General features: G+C 41.6%; 1 protein-coding gene across 2 annotated transcripts in view; it reads left to right on the forward strand.

The window, feature by feature from the left end:
* The window catches only part of prex1 (phosphatidylinositol-3,4,5-trisphosphate-dependent Rac exchange factor 1), a 109,761-nt gene that overhangs the window by 13,952 nt on the left and 70,773 nt on the right, over positions 1-25,036 (forward strand). For both annotated transcript variants that reach the window (XM_074642925.1, XM_074642926.1), the window contains exons 2-5: positions 11,117-11,182; positions 11,439-11,561; positions 18,869-18,973; positions 24,669-24,770. In XM_074642925.1, coding sequence (XP_074499026.1) covers positions 11,117-11,182; positions 11,439-11,561; positions 18,869-18,973; positions 24,669-24,770 — 396 coding nt within the window. The remainder of the gene's footprint in view (positions 1-11,116; positions 11,183-11,438; positions 11,562-18,868; positions 18,974-24,668; positions 24,771-25,036) is intronic.

Genomic DNA, 25,036 nt, shown 5'->3' on the forward strand with positions numbered 1-25,036 from the left:
ACAAAATTGAAGTTATTAAACATGAGTGAACTGATTTAAGTGAATGGCAGTGATTCATGGCGTATATTTCAATGTCTCTCTCTTCTGAGTCCAATTATATTATTGTCCTCTTTTACTAGTAGGTCAATGAGCAACATACATAGAAATGTCAAGTGTGAAAAGTCAAGTATACAATTCAGGGCTGTCAAAGTTAACGCGATAATAACGCGTTAATGTAAATTAATTTTAATGCCACTAATTTCTTAAACGCATTAACGCAACTTGAGATTTTTAGGTTGTAGCGGGCTCAGTTTTAAAACTATGGTGAAGATACTGGTATCATATGAAACTACAAAAAACCCAAGGAATCCATTGGTACCGACCTCGTCATACTAGCTTGTCACCAAGGAGGCTAAATAACGCTCCAAACTTATGCTAAATTTTGGCCAGAAAAAAAAAGGCAAAATCTGGACAATATTTGTCATTGTTTTGTGTTAACTGATTTCCAATAATACATATATACATACATTTGCATAAAGCAAGCAATAAATAAAGTAATAAATACTTGACAAATCTCCCTTTAAGGTACATTTTGAACAGATAAGAAATGTGTCATTCATTTGCGATTAATTGCGATTAACTATTGTAATCGATTGACAGCTCTAATACAAATATATCTGTCTGTTCATACTCTGGGTTGTGGACGTGAGAAACACTCTTTTTTTCTTTTCTTTTTTTTTTTACAGAACATTCATTTCTTCTTAATATTCTTCTTCTTCCGCAAAATTTTTATTTCTTAAGTTTGTCTTGAAATTCAGGAGACTAATACAGCACAGCTTTTTTTTGGCACTTCCCTTTTTGTTTTTCTGTGTAAAATATCAGAAAACACCTTTCAGTGTAATGCAATCCAGTACAACGCTACCATGGCTTCCAAAATGTCAGTCATGATGTCACGTGACCATGTTCTCACAGACATTCATCTTCCCATTAATCCCTGTTTAATATGGATGACCTTTGCTGAATGCAAATATACAAATTAAAAGGATCCTCCGCGCCTGACTCTGAGTGACCCTCGAGGCAACATCATCCCCTGGCTGCCAGCAGCGTGACAGCAGCTCCAACAGCTTCAGACCTGTGTGGCCTGACTGTACGCCTGACTTACTTCCATGTCGCAACTATAGCCTGACTATTTTGACTGTTTCTTACTTCTCTTTAGTTATTTCCCTTATTGTAATTATGACTGTGTAGAGATTCTTGTGTTAAGAAATTATTTTTAGTTGTTAAGGTTTGACACTATTATAGTTAAGAAAATTAAGACGTGCTTGTTTCATAGTCAGCTCTACGGTGGTGTTTATTTGTATTTTTGTGAACTCTATGCCGGCCGATTAAAAGGGTTCAAGACCAAAGTGAGGACCTTGACTGAAAGATGCGAAGCTAGTGTTGGGTCATGTTACGTAGTTGGCTTTAGGTGCAGGTAGAGAGCTCCGTTCAGAAGCAGACGAGGCAGACGTGAAGGCAGCAGGCCTCTTACTCACTGTCCAGTGGAGCGATCACTGAACCCACACCAGCATATGGTCCATCTGTATCTTCACACCTTACTGTCTGGCCCCTCTTGGCTCTGATAAACCCCAACAAACCCCCCCAACCCAAATCTGACCCTTTGGCTGTTGGACATATGCCACAAGACCAGTTATTCGTGTTAAATAGTGATTGCACTGTCTGGGGTGGCAGGTGATGGTGGATGTTGTTATTTTTCAGCCAAGTACTATGATGGGTGGCAGTTGCATGTGTAAATAATGAAGACAGTGGCTTTTGCATTTCTGCCTGTTCCTTTCAATCCATAACAGTAAGTAGCATGATCCTCCACTAGTCATTTAGTCATTGTTGGTGCCTGAAAACATAGACAACATTCTCATTACAGTGCGGCTGTTGTGCCACAAAGTTAAACGGTAAAGACCGTAATTTAAATCTTTTCAAGTGTAGGCTATAGAGCCCAGTGTGATTTATTTGTTTGGTACAGCTTGGTTGCATGCTAGCGCTCAGACTTTACTTAGAACACAGCCGAGTAAGCGGCCAGTCAAACATGTCGTATACTTCCTTTGCACAAAAGCCACACTTCCTTTTCCGAAACAACATCTGCTGCTTTTGTGTCGAGAGGCACTGCTTCATTCTGCACGCTGTTTATTTTCCTTCCCCGCTGAGTTGCACCACGGCCTATCTGCTTGAAAATAAACTAAATTCTTGTGAATGATTTGGTTTGTCTAAAAAGGTGTTGGCTTTTGTTCAGTGTGCTTGCTCTGTTTTCACTTCCTGTTTGTGTGCCAAACACACGCAAACGCCGACAGAGGCATACGTGCGCACTTCTTCTGTTGCAGTTTTGGGTTTTTTAAACTTGTTCTAGTACATACAGTATGTTGTTGCAATAAAATGGACAGTGACTCAGCCTCCCTTCAACCTGCTCACGTGCCCATTCAGCAAGTGGTGTAAGGGCGGTTTCACACTCTGTCCACTTGAGTACAGACCCTGGCTAGTTTCTTCAGACATTTGGGAGGAAGAGTTAGTGTCTGCTTTCACACGGCAGTCCTTTGAAAGTGAGGATAGATTGTACAACATGTATCCATGACAAAACTGTACGCCGTCTATGTCACATCTGTATCTAATGTGCTACTTTTGTAACACAGGCACTTTGGCCGTCAAGGCTTTTTGCACCTTGTGCACCAAGCAGCATCTTCAACTGAGGCACAGTTCTTGTGTAACAAGGCTCATAACAGTGCAGACCTTTACTAGAGGCAGAGGTAGGGGTGTGGGGTTTTGAAAATGCTAACAAAAAACACAGGCTTGTTTCTGGGAACTTTGCGGTTTAAATTAGGTCAGCCTTTTAAATATCTCACTTTTTTTGTTACGTGGTATATTCACGTGCATACTTCTAGTGCACTGTGTCACCTGCTCCAAAGAAATAGGGCACAGCATTTCACCTCTACTATTGGGTCCATACAATCTAAATTATCATTCATCAGTTATTAAAAAAATGAAGAAATATACACAAAGAATAGAATTCCAGAAATTCAACCAAACTGCTTAAACTGAGAGCCAGTCAAAAATAACACTGCTGTCTTCTAATCTTCACGTGTGGCGTCAGTCTATATTGCGTTTACTGTGCCACTAACCGGGAGCTGTGAAGTCCATGTACGTTTTGATATTTTGTTCATTGGCTTGGGTCCGGGATGGAAGACACGAGGAACGTCCCCCCCTGCGATCGGTACTGCTTCGTCGGAAGGGGAGTGTACGGCGGCTCCGGGGGGATGGAGCTTCAGTTGACAGCTGTTGTAGCTCGGATTTGGTCGGTGAAAACCCCGGTGCCGGGAGTCACAGTGGGCTGGTGGAGCGCTGGGTCTAACCTGCGTATCGGCAGCAACAGAAAGTTTGACGATCCGGTTTGGGAGTCCGCGCAGCCCCCTTGGATCCGACCCCCAGAGCTGGGGTTTGTGCTGGTTAAATTCAAACTAATAGCTAAATGCTTACGGAAGGCCTGTCTCCGTCTCTTGGAGCTGTCGCACGCTCTACTCCCGGCGGAGTAGTATCCTGACAGTGGGGAAGACGAGGCGAGGGTGCGAGTCGTTTTTCTTGCTTCTGCCACTTTGGATTTAATCCAATAAACAAACTATCGAACGTACACGGACCGTGGATGAATTACAGACTAGCCTGACAGCTTCGTCCTCTGGACTGAGAGCAGACTGGACGCTACAGTGACTCACTATCGCCTCTTGAGGAACGAGTGGTTCTACGTGACGGGACGAGCCAGGGTTAGCTGCTCAGCATGCTCATTTAGGTAGATATCACTGCAACACAATACATAAGACATCTTTGACATAACTTCAACACGGTAACCTCTTCACATTCTGTTGATAATGTTTGTTCATTTTTAAACTAAAATTCTGGCCAGATTTTACACATTGCACCTTTAAGGACAGGACCTTCATCTGTTGGGCCTCTGTAGTTCATAACTAGGTTAAACATTTGTAGCTTCTGGACCATCTAAATACAGTTAACACACTATTTCACCAGCTTGTCATACTACACTACACTGACAAGAAGAGACCAAGCCAATGAGAATAAGAACAGGTAACATTTTGCTAATACTAAGCTTATTGCAGTCAGGATTTAATGGTGTGCTGCTGCAGATAGTTCTGTTTTGAATGGATTTGAAGTGCTTGTACAGACCTTTGAGGGTGAGTAAGGATGAAATAATGTAGAATATATATTGAGCAATATAAAAGAACGTATCCTGACAATGTTTTCAGTGCTTGCACAACTGCAGTGCAGAATATTAAAGGCATGACTACTAAGAAGAGGAGTGACAGAGTGCAGGCAAATAGTTTTGTTCAATGAGGAAAATACACAGGTCTGAATGTGAAAATGTTTTTGGTTCCTCGTCAGCAACAAAAGTAAGATTGCAAGAAATGTAACAAGACTGTATATGTACATTTGTTTCTATGAAAAACTGGACAAATTACAGAACTTTTAAATTTCAGGGAAAAAAGTAACGACAGGAATAGTCTATAAACTTTTCATGGTTACAAAAACATATTTTATTGATTATAACATTTTGGTATATTTCTTTATCTGATAAATGCCAGTTCAGCAGACCTTTTGGAGTAAATTAGAATTGAATGTATTTGGTATGACTTCCTCTTAGGAGGATGTTGGACTTTCCTGGCTTTACTGTACTGAAATATTAGTGGTATAACTCTGCATTAGTGTCATACTTGGCAGCCACTTTGTGGTCTGTCAAGAAGCTCCGTAGTCTCCTGTGGGATTGCATCATGAGCAGTTTCCCCCTAACAGCCCATCACCCCTGTGGCAAGAGACCATCGTGTGCAATATCTCTGTTGTGCTCCGTGCTGCAGCTGAGCCCCCTCTGCGCAGCCACTCTGACTCATTATTATGATTCCAAGGGTATCAAAAAACGAATTTGTGTCCCATCTGACCAACTATTATTAACACATTGATTGATGTCATCACTATTTTTAGGTATCGGAGAGTAAAATGGCATCTTATGCACACAATCTGCTGGGAGCTGCTTAGGGCAACCTAAGGTGTGTATATATATACACAGCTGTATTTATCTAAGGAGATTTATGATCTATATTTTTAAGGACCACAGTTTGCTTTCAAAACAAACATCTCCTAGTTCATCTCCATCAAATTCACAGCCAGTGCGGGTCAAGCGCTGACCCGTGGCTGAATCAGCTTTCAGACAATAACAGAAAGACAAATCCCCAAACAACACAGACAGAGTTATTGTTATCAATCATTCATTTAAATATTATTCATCAATGTCAGATGCTCCACTTAACATGATTACGCACCCTGGGCTCACTGATGACGACGTGTTGATGTCATAAAAAGAGGCAGACAGGTCACCTGAGATGGAGATTTGAAAGTAAACAAGGAGCGTTGGCCGCGTCCTGCTGCCTCTCAGCATGTTGATTAAGAAGTAATGAGCTCAACAACTGTGTCCAGAGGGTTGAGTTACAGCGTTCGTCATGACTGCTCTGTTTGTTCTTCATGATTGATTTTTTTCCAATAACAACTGGCTTAGCATACGTATTGCGGAAAGGACAGCTCTTGTCAATATTCATGTTGTATCTAAATGTCAGCGTGTGTGTGTGTGTGTGTGTGTGTGTGTGTGTGTGTGTGTGTGTGTGAGTGTGCGCAATGCTCTGAGGTATTGTCCTCTCCATGCAAATGATGCGTGACTTATGCTGAGGGTTATCTGAGGGTGCAACAATCACATCTGCTTCTTTTTGGGTTATCCAAACCAGAGAGGGAAATATTGACTCTGTTTTATTTTTGCATTTAATTTTGTGTGAAATTTAAAAAAAACAATCTGGATATGTTAACAAAAGTCACATGGAATGTTTCTTATGCAACTCCTCTGTGCAACAGTCTCACGGCAGTTTGTGAAATAGTCATGGAATTTAATCTATTTGATTTGTGTACATAGACACAGCAGTGTTTTCAAAATAAAACTACTTAATTAGGCTTAGGAATAGATCAACTTGGTTAGGATTAGGCAACAGACTTCTTAGTAAGGCTTAGGAAAAGATTGACTTGGTTAGGCAACAGAAGTACATAGTTAGCTTTAGGAAACGATCGCGGTTTGGGTAAAAATAGCACCGTAAGTGGCGCAACTCAAGTACGGAAGTTACATGACAAAAACTACGTTGTTTGCTTTAGGGGAAATATTGCGGTTTGGGTTAAAACAGCTACAGAAGTGCTGTAACTCAAGAACGGAAATTACGTGACAAATAGGGATGTTAATAATTAACCGTTTAACAGTTAACTGACATTAAGTATTTTAACCGATTAACGCTATCAGTTAAATGCTTAAAAGAAATATGAATAATTAATGAAAAAGCTGAGCAAAACTCAGAGGAGCGGCTCGTCACTTAAAGGAGAAAAGCTGCTCCACCTTAAGAGAGTCTGAGCTGGAGTTGCAGGATACAGGAAGTTGGCTCGGGTCTTAAGGTCACTTGGGCGGAGAAGTCGTAGCCCCGTATCATTTATTCACCGACAAATAAACTGTACACACACTGTCTGCTACAGCTACGTTCACAGCTATAACGCCACCAACAACTACACACTCACCGCCACCACACACACGCGGTCTGTCGGAAAATCGCTAAAGTTACGCCACGCTGACAGACCGTATGTGTGTGACTACGGAGAGCACAAAGCCACCGGCAACGCTACAGCTGCTTACCGTAGCACAAACACACACAGTTTGTCGGACACTCGCTATCGTTACACCGGGCAGACATAGTATCGTTACTACACGCAGCACCGTGGCTGCTACAGTAACGCTCCCGGATGAGTGAGCTGGGGACTCAGTTGTCTGTTGTGCTCATACACTGCCGCACCGCTGAATGCGAGGCACAAATCTTGTCGGTTAACGGTTTATAATCGGTTAACGAGGGTCGGTTATCAGCTTATTTTTTTTTTTTAAATTAGCATCCGTAGTGACAAATAAAACATTTTTGACTTGTGGTTTCACACGGGACACGGACAACGGTCGCCTGGGCAAACGTCCTCTGTTTTTTGACCCATCCGTCCACCCCGACCTCCTCCCTTCATTGCTCTCTCTATACTTCCCGGTTCACAGTTACGTGGATTACATACAACTTGATTTCATGCTGACCATCATGAAATAAATGGGAAATTTGAATCTATGTAATCAATAAATCACATTTTGTGACTATTTCAAGTACTGCTGTGCGACTGGGCTGGTCTGTGAGTATCAGTAACCTGTCATCTTGCAGAGTTACAAATTTAGGCTTTGTAGGAAGTCAAAACAAAGCAGATATCAGTCTCTGTAACTTCTGCTAAGTATTACTGACTTGTCTGTTCTCCTGGCAGGAAATTTACTCTCACTGATGGTCATTACTGTTAAAGACTCAAGAACTAGCTGAATATGAAAATCAGTTCAGACTGCAGCTTCCTCAGTTATGATGCTTTGCTTTCCGAGCACAACTGCTGTCCATCAGATGTCAACGTCCTACCAATTATACCCATAACACCGTCTTCTTGTGTGCTTCATTTCCTGTTGTTGATTCTGATCACGCTCTCAAAAAAATATTTAGAGTTTAAGTAAACTCAGACATGCCTGGTGTGCATGCCCAGTTTATGCTCTGTCGTGTTGTCTGCTGTGGCTCTACTGAAGCCGGTGTCTCAGTCAGGTTGGTGGACAGAGAAAGCTTCCAATTTTCTCTCCAAATAAACCTGTGTGCTTTGTGGTGGAACAATGAAGACAGCCAATACAGCCCTGGGTGAGAATGGCCATGTTGGGGCGAGACCTGGACTGAAAGGATCTCTTTGTTGCTCCTTCGCTCTCCATCCTCCCTGCTGATCCTCCTGTCACCACATCTGTGTGGCACATTTTGGTCTAAAGCGTGAATCCTGCCTGGATGGTAGATGTCAACAAGGAATGACTCCAAAGTCTGGATACTTTAGTTCTTACTGTTCCACTTTTGTCGCTTTCCCTTTTTTTGTTTTCATCCTGTGCTCTCTCCTGCACCCCACCCCTCCGTCACCCCGCTCTCCTCCGTCTGAGAGCGACTGAAGGAAAAGCCTCGTTTCCTTCCTCTTCTTATCCTCTCTGCCAGGGAGCAATCTCTCACATGAGTGACTCCTCCAGTGTGGACATGGTACAAGTTGCCATATGGGAGATTTAATTAGTGTACGCCTCAAGCACAATCAGCTCCCTCCCAAAACCAGTCAGGAACACAACAACTACTGCTTCCCTTTAATACTGCTCTTAATTAGCGAGGTCGCAGTTCGCTGCTGAGGACCTTTGCTTTCTATTTTGGTACAACCTACGCAAAAGCCAGTAAAGAGGGAAAAAAGACTGGAGACAATCCTCCCAAAGTGTTCGGTCTCTGAGGAAATGATATGATTGCTGCCTGCTGCTCGGTTGGCTGGCTTCTATCTTTAGAGCAAATGTGTGATTACAAGTGTCAGTCTTTCATTATAGGCAAGTGACTTACTGTAAGTAATACATGCAGTTGGCTGATGTTATGTGTGAGTGTATAGAGCATGCACGGGTTTTCTATAAAGGGCCGGTTCACCCAAATTATATAAAAACAAAAAACATATTTTCTTACTTGCATCTAGTGGCATTTAGTCAAAATTGTGAGTTGCTCGTGATAATCCACAGAACACAGTGCCAAAAGTTGTCATAGGGACTATTTATTTTTCAATTAAAGGGGAACACCGCCTAAATTAAGGATTACAATTTTGTTATTGCCATGGCCTCGGAAAGTTCAATCAATATTTGTGAACATGAGCTACTGTCTCTCAAAGCCAGAATCCAGAGGAGTGAGTCTCAAACAAAATGTTCCTATATTCTCAGAACATTCACCTGGGTGCTCTCAGTGCCATCTTTCCCAATTCATTGTCTATGAAGAAGTTCCACACATTATACTCTATGACATCACAAGTTGAGTTTAAGCACTCTAGTTGAGAGAGTTGTTCATGTTTACTAATATTTTTTGGACTGTCTTAGACCATAGGAATAACATATGAATTTTGAAAATGGGCGAAGTTCCCCTTTAAGAATATTTGTCTGTAAAGGGGAGACTCATGGGTACCCATAGAACCCATTTTCTCTTGAGATCAGAGGTCAAGGGACCCCTTTGAAAATGGCCATGACAGTTTTTCCTCTCCAAAATTTAGCAAAAGTTTATAGCATTTTTTAGGGTCCTTTGCGACACGCTAGTATTACCTAAAAATCGCAAGTTGCGTTAATGCTTTAGCAAATATGATTAAAAAAAAGTTATTTTTAGAAAACGGTCGCTATATCGTGACAGCAGTACGTGAAACAAGTAATCTGAAAAAAATCTTGTGCCTCTGTGTCCTCCGGTGCTCCTAGCGGCATCTGCAAGATTTCACAGACCGGAGGAAAACAAGTAGTAAGAGCTGATCTGGAGTCTGCTGTCCAGCTGCTGTCTATGAGAGCCGGCTATCAATTACTCGCAAACTCCGATCAGACGGTCAAACTAGGCAGCGCTGATCAAATATGAATCAATATTCTGTTACTGTTATGCCTATTTCTCGCCTCAAATGTTTTCAGAATCATCTTGTAGTGGGTTAAGACAGAAAATCTATGACAAAGATTTTCACAAAACCTGAACAAATGAAACTAGATAGATACTTTACTACACTAGAACCACTGACCCGTTCACATGTGTGTCCAGGCAGTATGTATTGTGTACAGATCATTGTGCTGCTTGTTTCATCGTTGTAACTTTTAAGTGGTAGATGTCAATCAGCTGAAAGGTTTACAGCAACAGCAGTATCCTCCAGTAATACTTGAATCTCAGAATCATTGTACATTCATCATTGAACCCAGCTGTTTTTTTTCTCTTTTCTTTGTAACACCCTTCATCCACGTGGCACGCTATCAATTTTCAGACTTTAGGCTCAGAAATGCAGGCAGACACAACAGCAGGAGCCTGCCAGATGAAGCAGGCTGCAGGAGTAGAGTTTTTTTTGGTCGGTTTGGGGATTCATATCTCCTCTATCCCTTTCCTTTTCAAGACAGTGTCGGCGTCTGGAGATGAAGTCAGACGGAGTCAGGTTAAGCCCGTCAGACACAGGCTGAGAGACGGAGAATTGGGGAAGAGAGAATAAAAGAAACTGTTTGCAGATTCACTTCCCTTCTCTTCACCATCCTTTTTTTTTGTCCTAAGTCAGGATTCTGATTGGCAGGCGCACACACACACAGACAAAACTGCACACACACACACACACACACACACACACACACACACACACAGACAAAACTGCACACACAAGCAAAGCTCAACTTGACATGAGCCTATTACGACCGTCTTCGGTGAAGTGGTGTGTGTGTGGAGAGCAGACGCTGCAACACTGCAGCAGTTATTTCTGATGTTTTACAGCTGAATGCTCAGGTGCATTAACTTCCACTATAGATGATCCATACAGTGAGCTTTAGGTGTCACAAGACAGTAACGTCTTGTCATATAGTGGAACGTTCTGTGGTGGTTCCTAAGGGATAGTAAGACAACTGTGACACGTCTTCGTGTAGCGCCATGAAAGGCAGTTTTCTGTTAAGTATGTGAGATATACTGTATAAATATGACTGTCTATTGCTCAAAGGCTTGTGTGTTTATACTCATGCATACTGATGTGACAGGTTCTGTATGTATATTGTATGTATCTGTTTCCTCAAAGCAAAGAGCGCATATATACTCATTTATACAACAATCAGTAAAGGGAACCTGGACTTCCACTTCCAGGCCACGCTTGTGTACACACGAGATTCAGGTTCAGGATTTCAAAAATATCCTTATGTTATCTTGTTGATAGCGAATCATACTCTCTGGGGAAGCTCGAAACCCCCCGTGCTTATATTCTCATAGATGCAAATCATGGTCTGAAATGAACTTTTTTCACTTGCAAGTATTTTTTTTTGTCTGCCACTGAGAAATCTGCCACCCTGTCTGGTGGCGGGTGCTAATTTCAGACCCTGATGTAAATGCTTCCCTTGCCTTATCAACAATAAATCACAATACTTATTGTTAAACCTGCTTTGTTTCTGTTTCCTCTTCAGGCATTTTTGCAGAGAATCAGACAAACTGCAGATGACCAACAGTGTCTCTCACCGGAACATGTCAAGGTATGACTGGCTTTTGAATACTACAAAAAAACAAGCCTACTAGTCACTATCTAAAATCATTTTTTTTAAAATATATATTATGATGCTCAGATATCGTATTTCATTGACAGATTTGCCTTCTTTCCCCACATCCCCATCCATCTGTTGGTCACTTCCTTTCCCTTTTCCCTCTCTTCCTTCCACCCTGCCTCTTTATCTCTTCCTTCCTCCGTATCCCCTCCCTTTACATCATCCCCCCCCATCCCCCCGTTTCTAGATTCTGTTTTCAAACATTGAGGACATCCTGGAGTTGCACAAAGAGGTGTTGTATGCAGTGGAGGCCTGTCTGAAGCCCGAACCCCATCCTCAGCATGCACTGGGATCCGTGTTCCTGCAGTTTGTAAGTACATGACACACACAGAGACGCACATAAAACAGCAGACAGTCACACGCACATACAAGCACATGGACACGCATGTGGGGGCGCATGCATGCATGGATTCCTCTTCAATGCAAAAAACACACACAAACTCTTTTCATGGGGCAACCCGTAACCACAGATGCAGGGAAAGCGTGCAAAGCCTGCTGTGAAAATACCCCTTAATTCTCTCTTTCTCACATGAAACAGCCCTCACACACACACACACACACACACACACACACACACACACACACACACACACACACACACACACACACACACAGACTACCTCCCTCCCTTTGCCTTTCCTCCTTTCCAAACAGGCCTGCATCCTGTCAGGCCAAAAGAGTCCCTCTTCATCAGTCTGTGTCTCTGTCTCTGCCATCTCCTTCTTTTGCCCCTCCATCCCTCCATCCAAAGATTCCTCTCCGCTCTGCAATCCCACCCCTCCTCACCCCCTCCGCTCCCCTCTGTTTGAACTCGTTTGGCCCCAGGGAACAAACAAAGAAGGGTCTGTGTCCGGAGGAGGAAGAGATGGTGTGTCACTCGGCGAGGGGACAATGCTTCTGCTGGTAGCACTCAATAGAAAGCTCCTTCTCTCGCTCTACTCTGTTTGTCTCTCTCCGATAAACTATCTTCAATACACTTTCACTGAGGCACAGAACACCTCAGCTAGGTATTCCACCATCAGTTCGCTCCATCAGCCTACAGTCAGTGTTGCAGGACACCCATCCATCCATCCATCCATCTTCAACCGCTTATCCGGGATCGGGTCGCGGGGGCAACAGCTCCAGCAGGGGACCCCAAACTTCCCTTTCCCGGGCCACATTAACCAGCTCTGACTGGGGGATCCCGAGGCGTTCCCAGGCCAGAGTAGAGATATAATCTCTCCATCTAGTCCTGGGTCTTCCCCGTGGTCTCCTCCCAGCTGGTCGTGCCTGGAACACCTCCCAAGGGAGGCGCCCAGGAGGCATCCGTGCTAGATGCCCGAACCACCTCAACTGGCTCCTTTCGACGCAAAGGAGCAAGGACTCTACTCCGAGTCCCTCACGGATGACTGAGCTTCTTACCCTATCTCTAAGGGAGACGCCAGCCACCCTCCTGAGGAAACCCATTTCGGCCGCTTGCACCCGCGACCTCGTTCTTTCGGTCATGACCCAACCCTCATGACCATAGGTGAGAGTAGGAACGAAGATTAGACACCCATTAGATTTAAATTTCAGTTCCTCAAAGACAGAAAAAGAATCTCTTTGTTGGAGAACCAATAAACCCTGAAGGTTCTGCCCCTCGCTGTTTCATCCAGGTTCAATCTAATATGAGCGTAAAAACATCTGTGGATCTTGGGCTCTACCAAGATGAAACTCAACCACTAACATAATGTCGGTCTCCAGAGCAGGTTTTGCCTCGGAGAAATGTTCGCCGCTTTCACCACACCACCCCGCTGTAGTGAAATGAAACAATCAATAATCATCTGTACACTACCTGTCGGTAGCATGAATGACATGAAATCACATATGTGCATAGCTGTTGAATTGGCTCATCAAAATGTACCTTCACACATGTGTGAGGCGTTACGGTCATGCAGTCTGTCAGGGTGGAGAATTGATTAAAGGAGGCCCGCATGGCTTTTTCCATCGCTCTGTGGTCAGAGATATAGAGGTCAGACTGGGAGACATATGGAAGTCAGACTGGATGGGTAATAGGAAAGCTGCAGGTGTTTGGATTCCGAACTGAACTGATATGTTTAAGAGCAATAGCCACGGCCTCTTCATAATTTCAGTTTACTTGAAGTCTAAATCAGTGCCGTGACAGGAAAGAAACCTTTGTGACTCAAACTAGCATTAGATATTGATTTGAAGAGTCATAGTAATAAAGCAAAACTCTCTGTAGTATTGATATAATGATTTTAAATAGTATTTAGTATAGTTCTGTTCGACTGATTACAATGTTGCGTGAAAAATTTACATGTAAACTGAGGATATGTATAGTATTTAAAATAAATGTACAGTATAAATATTATAATACATTGGATGTTTATACACGTTTTAGGGTTGCAACTAGGACTGTAAATCTATTAAAATATTTAATCGTGATTAATCGCATAATTACCCATAATTAATTGCGATTAATCTCAAATTAATCGCACATATATTAGCTGTTCAAAATGTACCTTAAAGAGGAAATTTGTCAAGTATTTAATACTCTTATCAACACGGGAGTGGTCAAATATGCTTTCTTTATGCAAATATTTTTCTCTGGTTTGTTGGTCTTGTCCAACCAACAGGCCAAAGCAGAAAGATATTCAACTTACAGTAATATAAAAAGATAAAAGCAGAAAATCTTTACATTTAAAAAAACTTGTTTGATGAATGACTCAAAGTAGAAGGCTGTTGATAAAAAAGCGAATAAGCGCATTTTCCAAAACTATTCCCTTGAATTGTTTAATTTCAATCCCAACTGTTGGCAAATAATTACATATAATAACACTTAAAATCCCCCTATTTATAATTTATAATCAGTAAATTAACAATACATGGTTTATAACACACTGTGGTGTAGTTGTAAGTTTTTTAAAGGTTATTAATGAATTTATCAACAACTAAAACTCCTCCTGTGAGCACAACAAGTGGAGGCTGCTTTATAACCAGATAATGAATGGAAATATAGTAAAACAGTTGTAATAATGTAAAATATGTCTTCACAAGAGAAGTTATAATTGTTGACAAATACTATATAATATAATAAACACTTCAACATCTCCTTATATTTGCTTACAACTACATTATCATGTGTTTGTTAAATGTTTATACGCTGCTTGTAAATGCTAAATAGGGGGGGAAAGTGTTACCCTGCATATCCATTACACTTCCCTCTCCAGCCCGTGACCTTTGTCTCCTTCGACGCTGACGCGTCTCAGCCAATCGGTCGGCCCCGTCTGGCGCCCTCCAGCCGTAGCCCTTGACCTCGACCACAGGTCAACACCATGACTGGGATTTGATTAACCTCCCGCATTGTTCCACAAGACTGTCTGCCACTCACAGTTAGGGAAGAAAAATGGGAAGATTCATTGCTATTCAAAGTCAGATGTTGCCAAGATGGCTCGGGAGGCTGCAGATGTAAAAAAAAAAAAGAAAGTGCACCAGCCTTTTCTTTTGAAGTCACTTTTATTTATACAGCACATTTCAGCAACAAGGCAACTCAAAGTTTACATAAAACATCAAATGCATGAATTAAAATAACCAGTTTTTCATCGTAACTCTTCTTAAGCAGTATACAGATGCTGTTAATGAATGTAGGACATTTTTAACCAAATAACATTTTTCTTACTAACTTGAGGCTAGAATTTGGAACGAGTCACACGCACACACACAATCTTAGCCCTCGTTTCTAGATCACGGCATGCACGAGATCATTCAAACCCTGCAAAGGTGAAAAAGTGACTCTAGGAGGAGAAATCAGAGACATCAATATTTGCTCTATTTCTGGGAGTGTATACACGAGCACTGTGCAAGAAGCAACAGTCGTGTCATTATGCACTTTCTGAACTACACCCATTATGCTTTGACTCGATGTGATTCCTCTGTGTGTGATACTACCCTCTCATCTAGCCTCCGGAATAACATTCCAATGACGACGAATTCAAATACAGACTTATGTTTATCAAAGGGGACAACCCACGTCTTTGAGCTATTCTGGGGACAAATGATGTCTTTCAGAGTAGTCCTGATGTTTAAAATTGACTCTGTGGTTCACGTTTTGGCCCTGGTAAGACATTTTAGTTGTGCCTGAATTGACTAGTTGTCACCTGAGAGAAGGAAATACCTCGGAGAGGGCTTTGGTTGTAAACATAGCTGCAAAAAAAAGGCCTGCTGTTTGTGGGAGATGATGGCGACTGAGAGCTGAAATGGTTATTTCAGGTTCAGCTACTGACGTGCCACCACATCCAGGAGCATGTGTGTAAACTGATATACAGTTGCTTCATTTACATGTCCCTAAACACTAAACACTACTGCTCAAGTATTCTGTCGGTGGGTTGGACTATGTATTGCTTTTCTCTTCTCTTTCTGACATAGCCTGGAACAGCATAATTCAAGTACACGAAACCTCAACAAGTTGTTTGGGATACGCTCTGACGCATGGAAACATGTCTTCCTGTTTGCTATTGGATTTAACAGTCTGGGCATGTTCACTGCAGTTGCTGCTAGATCTCACTGGTTAAATAATTGGGGAGAGCAGACAGGCAGAAGACATATTTCTGTTTACATTACTGGTGTCATGAATAGCAAGCTATTGGAGTTTTTTTTTTAAGTTGCTTAGCCTCCCCCAGAGTAAAACTTTAAAGGAGCATGCTGTGGTTTTTATCATGTTTTAACCCCACAAATTATGTGCAATTTACATTTCCGTCAACTGCTTTCTAAAGCATACCATTGTCTAATATGTTTTCCAAGAAAACAGCATGACAAGAAGCTGCAAAATTCACATTCACATCACATTTTGCCACATATTACAAGGTATTTGATATTTGGTGCATTTGGCCAGCCAACATAGTTTGTTGCTAGATGATGTAGCGTCATGCTGTGGACTAAATAGAGCCAGAATCAACTTTATTGTCATAATACTTTGCACGTCTGTGTTTCTGCTCGAGAGGTTTGGGACTGCTGAGCTAACAGAGTTGTCTCAGTGAATTCAATTATGAAGCATGCATTTTATGACAAAGTGTTAAAGGTACTATATGTAACAATTTACATGCATTAATGGCTTTGTGTTGCCAATGTGTGAACAGATTGTAATGTAACTTAAAAACAGAGACCTTCCCCGATTTTCTCAGTTGCCTATATAACAGCCTGTGGATTGATTTTGATGTAAAGGACTCGGGACGGTTTTGCTTCGTAACGTTAGCTGATGAAGTAATTTGCAAATGGCAAGATAGTTAGTGTTATGGAGGTTGGACATTACAGATAGTAACGGTGATATACAGTATGAGTATCTTTTGCACCAAATAGAATGGAAACCAATGACATAATGGAAATCTGGAAAATGGGAATAATGAATTTTGTTAAATATACTCTATATCAGAGGTTATCAAACTTACAGGGGAGAACATTTCTCGAGGACACTCTCTTTATCGGAACATAGGTTAAGATTATGATTGTACTCTTAGATTTCATCGGAACTATTTGTATTCTAAAACCTTTCAACCTAAATACTTCACACCTGTTTTATAGCTATAAACAAAAACACATTTCACTTTGAATCATGTCAAGATAAAATGAGATAATCCCTTATTAGTCCCACAGCGGGGACATTTGCAATGTTATTGAATGTTAATACCACTGATATACCTTTAAACGGAGGGTGATATTATTCAAATTGCATATCGACTCAACTTGACAGCATTTACTCAACCAGGGTTTGGAAATTCCCTTTGTCCACCTGCCACTGTGGCTAGTGAGTGACGCCAATCTAGCAGCCACTTGCATATTTCACCAGCATTTAGCTGGTAGCTGCTTCTAATTTTCAACCTTGTTTACTACATTCCTACATTTCAAGTAATTGATCTCAATAGCTTTCAGAAAATGACAGTAGCAAGACTGGCATAGTCCTAATAAATCCAGACATTTAAACTTTAGTAAGTGCTTAAACTTTAAGACCCCACTTTGAGAATCACTGCTGTAAATGATTTTTAGTAGATGAGCAGAAACACCAATATAGTCCTTTGTCTATATTATGGGCAAGCATTTAGAATAAAATGCTGTTTTCAGACTCTTACAATTATTAATTTTACATGTCCACTTGAACAAACAGACTAAAGTGGTATTTAAAAGTATTGCCCCCCCCCCTGTGTTCTCTTCCTCTAGCTGTGTATTAACTCACTCTGACAGTATCTGGGGTTTTACGCCATATGCCGGCCCAGCTGTTGCTCCCCAGTGGTGCTTTGGTCTGGAATCCCCTGCCAAACGTGGCTTTGGGTGTGTTTGGGTTCCTGCCTGCCTGTGTGGTAAAAAAAACTGCACACTGTTTATATTGTGCTGCTCACTTGTTTTACACATCTACAAAAGATGTTGAGCTCCTTCTGGTCAGGGGAATGGGACTGAGCAGAGACACAGAGTTCTATTAAAAGAGCTGTTAGCTTTGTTTGGCTGCTTCTGTCACCACAGCTGGGTTACCATGTAAAACAGACACACGCACTCAGCAGTGACACTGTATGTAGTTGAGTTTGTGTGTGTGGTTGTAAAACCACACGCATGATTCTTTTCGCACATGTGTGCCTGTACAGGATGCTGCCTTGGTAACCATTTGTATTTTTAAAGGTGTTATCAAACATGATCATTTTGTGGAACTCATAAGATTATCCAAATATGCTATCAAACTCTTTTAGGCTGATAGGTCTCAATGGCTGGATACTGATGATTCCTTTGTAGCATTATAGTCAGGCTTTAGATGCTAAGCCCTAGGGAAGCAGTTAAAGTTGAAAGCGGTGTCCGAGCACCTGCAGTTTTGGATTTCACTTACTACGCTGTTTCAGGTGACAGTTTCAGTTTCTAGACTGCGAGCTTAGGCCCCACCATGCACATGGTTTCACATCCCAATTACTGCAGCACGGTCAAGAATACACAATAGGCCTCAGGGTGTAAATTCAACTGCAGCTGTGATACTGTGTATACATTGTTATGCTGCATGAATAATGCATTTCAAGCTACAGTGCATTCACTTGCCCGAGTGTCATATTACGTATGGTAAAGAAAACTAACTTGACAGCTCAACAAAAGCTTCTGTATTGTTGTGCTGGGGTTGTTTTGTCTTGTGGCACCGTGTGATGCTATCAGCTAGGAAAAAGGAAGTGTGCTGTGTTGGCATGCTGTCTTTTTTTACCCACTATGACGGACTACTTTGAAAAAGAGAAGTGCGACAAATGGTGTGGAGGAATACTGTAGTACATATTAAAGCTTTATGAGAGTCTATATTCTTTCAGTAGTTTTGTCTAATCATTGTTGCAGTTACACATCACCGTGATAGCCTGACATAGCAGACATTGCTACTACTAATAATGATAAGCCATGACGACAGCTGTGGAAGTGCAGTTATCCACCACTTTCCTTGCGATAGTACAACTGAATGTCATTAGACTTTAGTAACTGGAGTGTTCTCCCCAGCTTCTGCTCTGCACTGTGAATCTTTCCTCCTGTCAGTTGTCTCTGTGGACCCTTCAAGGCTGCCAACTAGTAAAATGTGGCATCAAGTCCTTGGTCTGCCATCCTGACCTGTGTTTTTCTCCTGTCTTGCAGAGGGAGAGTTTCTCAGTGTACGGCGAGTACTGCAGTAACCATGAGAAGGCTTTGCGACTTCTCATGGAGCTAAACAAAATCCCCAACATCAGGACCTTCCTGCTGGTAAGTCGCCACAGCTCCTCTCCTCTGTCCCGCTTATCTTCTTCTCATTGCTTCCAGGGCTCCAGAGTGCATCCGCTTTGGTCGCATATTCAACCAAAAATCTGTCGAGTGCGACTAAACATTTTCATTTGACGCGCTGGTGCGCCTCACACGTCTTTCTCTGTGTGTGTATGTGTGAAACCACGTCCTGTACTCGTCCTCGAGAAACATCACAACCATAAAACATAACAGTAATTCAAAATGCAGATCTGCTCTCAGCGCATCTTTCTCTCTCTCTGTCACTTGACCACTCATTTGCTATACACACATTACATTACACTACTCTTATATAGATCTGCACGATTATGGCCAAAATGAAAATCATGATTGTTATCACGATCATAGATTTTAGGGACAAAATATTTTTGTCCCTTCCATGTTGTGCTACATTCCAACCGTCAAAATCTTTGCTTTAATTAAAAAGAATCTTGGCATTCGCAGTTTTAATTATATATTATAAGCTAGTATTTATAAGTTAGTGATTGGAAGTTAAATAGGTCATAATTCACTCTCTAATATCTATTTATATTGCTGTGAAAACATTTCCTTCAAACAACTTGATTAATTCAAGTATCTCGCCAAAAACCACATTTTACAAGATGAAATTTTTAATGCATCATAATAGCATTATAATTTACGATCACCCAATACTCATTTTTACTGATCTGTCGCCAGATGAGTCGGTCACTGTGATTACTCTGAGCAGCATCATGGGAATGAATTACAATATAACAAGAGTCTGATTAAGTTAGTTGTTCCAAATGTTTTTAAGGTCGTTCCTTCTCGGCTTATTTTGGACTTGCAGTTGTTACAAACTTCGAGCTTTAGTTTAGGAAGCGCTTGATTTATGCAGCAGAGTTTTCAATATCGCAGTCGATCATGTTCATTTAATTGTGGGAAGCCAAAATCATGATCGCAATTCAAATTTGATTAATTGTGCAGCCCTTCTCTTGTACCAACGTAATTATGTAAACATGTGGATACCTGACGGTGCCGTAGGTAGACTGGTAAACTCACTATCGACGCGTACAGGGGACCCACCCTATTTTTTCCTTGATGATGCTGCATTGTGAACAACAAATCTGCGTTGAAATCAGCAGGACGAGAGCTTAACGGGAGGTGCTATTCATTCACATTATGATGCGTTCAGGCTCTATTCAGTAAAGATGAGTATTGGGCTATGGTAAATTCAAACGTTATCATGATGTGTTCAAATGCAATCTTGTAAAATGTAGTTTTTGGTGAGAAACTTGAATGAATCCAGTTGTTTGAAGGAGATGTTTTCACAGCAATTTAAAATAGATAATAGAGAGGGAATTATGACCTGTTTAACTTCCTAACAAAAAACAGTATGCAAACGGTAATAAAGGAGAGGATGTTGAAGTACATGGGATTTATTGTTTTAATTGTTTTTTTTATCGTGGTATCAAATTGGTATTGAGAATCATGGAATTTCACTGGTATTTCTATCGAGTACAAAATTTCTGGTATCGTGGCATCCCTAATGTACAGTAGGTCTATGAGAACTGACAAAATGCTTAAAATGTATTATTGTGGCGCTAAAAGGCACAATGAACATTTTTGGATGCACCTAAATTAAAAAGTGAGGCACACCAGTGCAACCAATGTAAAAAGTTAATCTGGAGCCCTGGCTTCGCCACTCCACATGTCATCGAGTTTTTCCTTCTTCCGCATTTTTATGGGCTTCCTTCCTCTTCTCACTATGACTCTGACGTCTCTCCTCTTAATTATGTATAAAATCTCCATGTTTTCATTATTTCATGTCACATGAGTCTTATGTATCCTTCCTCTAGTGGTGGTCAGACTTGTGTTTGTTCATATAACCCAACTCGCACCTTATTGTCTTTCCTGTATGTTTACCCTACATTTCTTTCCTCTTGTGAGTCTCCTCTTGCTTATTTCTTTTTCTGTCATCTATCCATCCTCCTCCTCATTTTCCCTTCCATCATATCACCTCCATTTCCATGTTAACACTTGAATAAAGGGCAGAAACAATAAAAAGATCGGGGGGTTCTTCCTGCCCGGACAGGATGCAGCCACCATCAAGGTCACTTTTGTGTCGTTCTTGTAGTGTTTCCGCCGCCAGCTGTTTTCTGTGTTTTGACACCCAAACCTCTGGGCCCTGGACAATGAACTCAGAATGTCGACGGGGCCTTTGAGCGAGGGGGCCGAACCAATGAAATCATCTGCAGATACTGGGCCAGCCAGCTGTGGAGTGTTGGCAGCCTGTCTGGGATTGGCCGAGAGATCTGAGGCCCTGCGCTTGTCGCTGCCTGATGGTTTGCTTCCATGGCATTATTCTGACCCACGGGACTGGAAACAGTGGGATCAGAGTGTTGCTGTGTGCTTTGGCTTCCTGCTTCTCCTGGCCCGGTCATGCGGCGGTTAATTGGTTAGGTCTTGTGCGACATTGACGCTTCCAAAATAAAATCACTACACAACATCTGGTTTTGTCTGAAAACAGTTGTTAGACCTGCTCGGTATAATCTCAAACACTGGACTAGCTCTTGTGCTTTGAGTAGCAACCGAGAGCAAAATAGAAACAAGATTGATTCCCTTTAATTTAGAAAAAATATGTTCTATTTAAGAAGTTGACAAAGAAGATATGTGATTCTTCTGTAGAATAGCAGATGATACAGAATGAAAGTTTTTCAATCCTTGAAGTGGAGACCATTGCGAATTTATGTCATAGAAATTAATGGCAGTGTAACATGGATTGCCGTCGGCGTCTTTTCAGCTGTGTTTAATTCATTTTTTTTCCCGGATTAAACTATTTTTATGCTAATTGAATCCCACAATGAAGAGGGCTTCTGAAATTGTATGTAGAAATGAAGTGCTAATTGCGTTGGAAGAGAAGAGAGAAGTGAAGCGAAAGCAAAAGGAGGTCAGAGTGAAGAGCAGAGGGAATTCTGGCTTTAGGCTGGCAGATTACTAATAAGCAGAAGATGAGAGGAAAGAAGAAAAGGAAGTCAGTGAAGATTTAGATAGAAGTTGTGGTTTGAGTGAGTAATGCAATAATGCAAGTACATTAGGATTCTCTGGAATCCCAGTGTTCTGCATTCGTGATCAGTTGCATTTTTGCTGCTCATTTTCCCATCAGAAAATCCCCCCAGCATCCTCTCTTGCTCTTGTGAGAGGAGTTGCCATATGATTATAATGCTCTAAACTGATCTCCTGCCTTCTTTCCCACTGGAGAACACTCAAGTAGTTTATCTGCACGGCTGCTTTTGATCTTTCATCCCATCCCATGAGCTCATAGCATACTGACAGGCTGCGCTCCTACAAAATACAAGGCGTAGAGAAACCATGACTATAACTGCAACCCCCCCTCCACTTCTGAAGAAAACCCTTCCTTTCAACTGGTTCTGGGGGGCAGTTTCTTAAAGACCAAATCTTCCGGGGAATGAGAACACATTTTAGAGGTTTCTCAGTGATCCTTTAGTTGGTTTTGGAGTTTTTTTTTTCAGTGGGCACAGTAGAAGGCATGTAGTATAGTTACAGATATAGAGCTGTGTGTCTAAATAAGCCCTCTTAAAAAATACCACTGAAGTCTTTTTTGTTTTAATCTCCTCACTGTTGTTTTCCTGTGAGAGAAGCAGAAAGAGAATGATCTTTTGGTGAACATAAAATAAGTGCTACCAACATACACACATACACACATACTAAGCATTCACGTAAATTGAGATACTGAAATAAAAACAAGACACAATAGAAAATACAGCACATTATATATGTATATTTTGAACAGATAAAAAAAGTGTGATTCATTTGCGATTAATCTAAATGAACTATTTTAATCGATTGACAGCCCTAGTTCAAATGCACCCGTGTCAATCTAAATCTCAAATATCAAGGTTGTGCGGAGAGGTCACAGAAGTCAAGTAACAATTTAATTAAATTAATAAATAATTTTATGGTAACAGCAGTAGTTCCCTATACTGTAATATAATGAAGCATAAATCAATATTTATTCATTTTCAATAGACTGAATACACAAATGCTATTTCAGTGGCAGCGAAGCATTTGCTCCATAACTACACATGCATTATTTTTAGTAATGAAGAGCATGTCTCAGTCTGCATACAGATTTAATAACTTAGTGGACATATGGAAAATGTAGCACACCTAAGGCTTTGCTCCCAGACAAACAGAGACGGATTGTTCTTCTGCACCTGGACCTATTATAGATCTGCTGCCGGTGCAACAGACTGTGACTGAATGGAAATGACAACAATAGTCAATTAAAGTCTGTTTATTGCTGAAAAAAACACACGAGGTATGAGACAGCGATGAAAACAGCTGTGAATGTACTAAAATAGACCGGTGATGTGTTGGATAATTAAAAACAAGGGGAAAAGTTAAATGGACTTCTTCTACTCTGTAACTGAATCAAGATGCACGTTGAAAAAACAATGAAGAAATATTAGATTTTTTGTTCCTGATTAAAAAAGTAATCAGGTAATAAAATCAACTTATTATTTGGGTAATAAAGTGGGCATTTCTGTAAAGGGGAGACTTGTGGGTACTCATAGAACAATGATAATGGCTATATGTTTAGGAGCGCAATTTAGCCTTCTTCCCGACAAGCTGGTGTGACATCTATCTTCATTCTAGCTTTACAACTGAGCTCGCTATATCCTCCGAAAGATCGATAGCTTTAATGCTTTAAAGAAATTAGTGGCATTAAAACTAATTTGCGCTATTATCGCGTTATTATCGCGTTAACTTTGACAGACCTAACTTAAATATAAGAGTGTGATGTGCAACTGATAAAACATTAAGAGGTTTTCTGTTTATCCATTCCTTTTATTTTTACTACGTACTTCTTGCATTTCAGACAGGCTGAATCTTCTACTTTCCGTGTGATGCTACACATAATCATTTTTCTTTTACTATTTAATGTAAAACTCCCTACTCCGGGTAGGGAATGAGTCCTTATCCCAAGTGAAGGAGTTTAAGTATCTCGGGGTCTTGTTCGCGAGTGAGGGGACGATGGAACGTGAGATTGGTCGGAGAATCGGAGCAGCAGGGGCGGTATTGCATTCGCTTTACCGCACCGTTGTGACGAAAAGAGAGCTGAGCCGGAAGGCAAAGCTCTCGATCTACCGTTCAATCTTCGTTCCTACTCTCACCTATGGTCATGAGGGTTGGGTCATGACCGAAAGAATGAGGTCGCGGGTGCAAGCGGCCGAAATGGGTTTCCTCAGGAGGGTGGCTGGCGTCTCCCTTAGAGATAGGGTAAGAAGCTCAGTCATCCGTGAGGGACTCGGAGTAGAGTCCTTGCTCCTTTGCGTCGAAAGGAGCCAGTTGAGGTGGTTCGGGCATCTAGCACGGATGCCTCCTGGGCGCCTCCCTTGGGAGGTGTTCCAGGCACGACCAGCTGGGAGGAGACCACGGGGAAGACCCAGGACTAGGTGGAGAGATTATATCTCTACTCTGGCCTGGGAACGCCTCGGGATCCCCCAGTCAGAGCTGGTTAATGTGGCCCGGGAAAGGGAAGTTTGGGGTCCCCTGCTGGAGCTGTTGCCCCCGCGACCCGATCCCGGATAAGCGGTTGAAGATGGATGGATGGATATTTAATGTGCCTTGGTGAACATTGGTATATAATATTGTTTGTTTTGCGTTTTTTCTTCAGCACTGTATGCTACTCGGAGGGAAGAAAAGCACAGATATTCCCCTGGAGGGCTACCTTCTCACCCCCATTCAGAGGATCTGCAAGTACCCTCTGCTGCTGAAGGTACCGTACAACTGCTGCACTGACGTCATGATGTTGTCATCAGATAATAACACCAGCTTTGTTTGACATATCACAGACAATCTAAAGAACCAAACTAACATGATAGCTAGTGCAGATCATAATGTCTGTGTTGACTCATTTTATATTGTTCGCAAAAACTTTATACCTCCTGGCATTTCAAGGCACCAAATCTTTTCCCCGCACTAATATTGTCAACTGCAGGGGTGGCGGGTGGCGAGTTTGGGACGTAGAAGAGGTTGTTACTA

This window comes from Sebastes fasciatus, chromosome 8 (assembly GCF_043250625.1).
Source record: "Sebastes fasciatus isolate fSebFas1 chromosome 8, fSebFas1.pri, whole genome shotgun sequence".
NCBI classification, from domain to species: Eukaryota; Metazoa; Chordata; class Actinopteri; order Perciformes; family Sebastidae; genus Sebastes; species Sebastes fasciatus.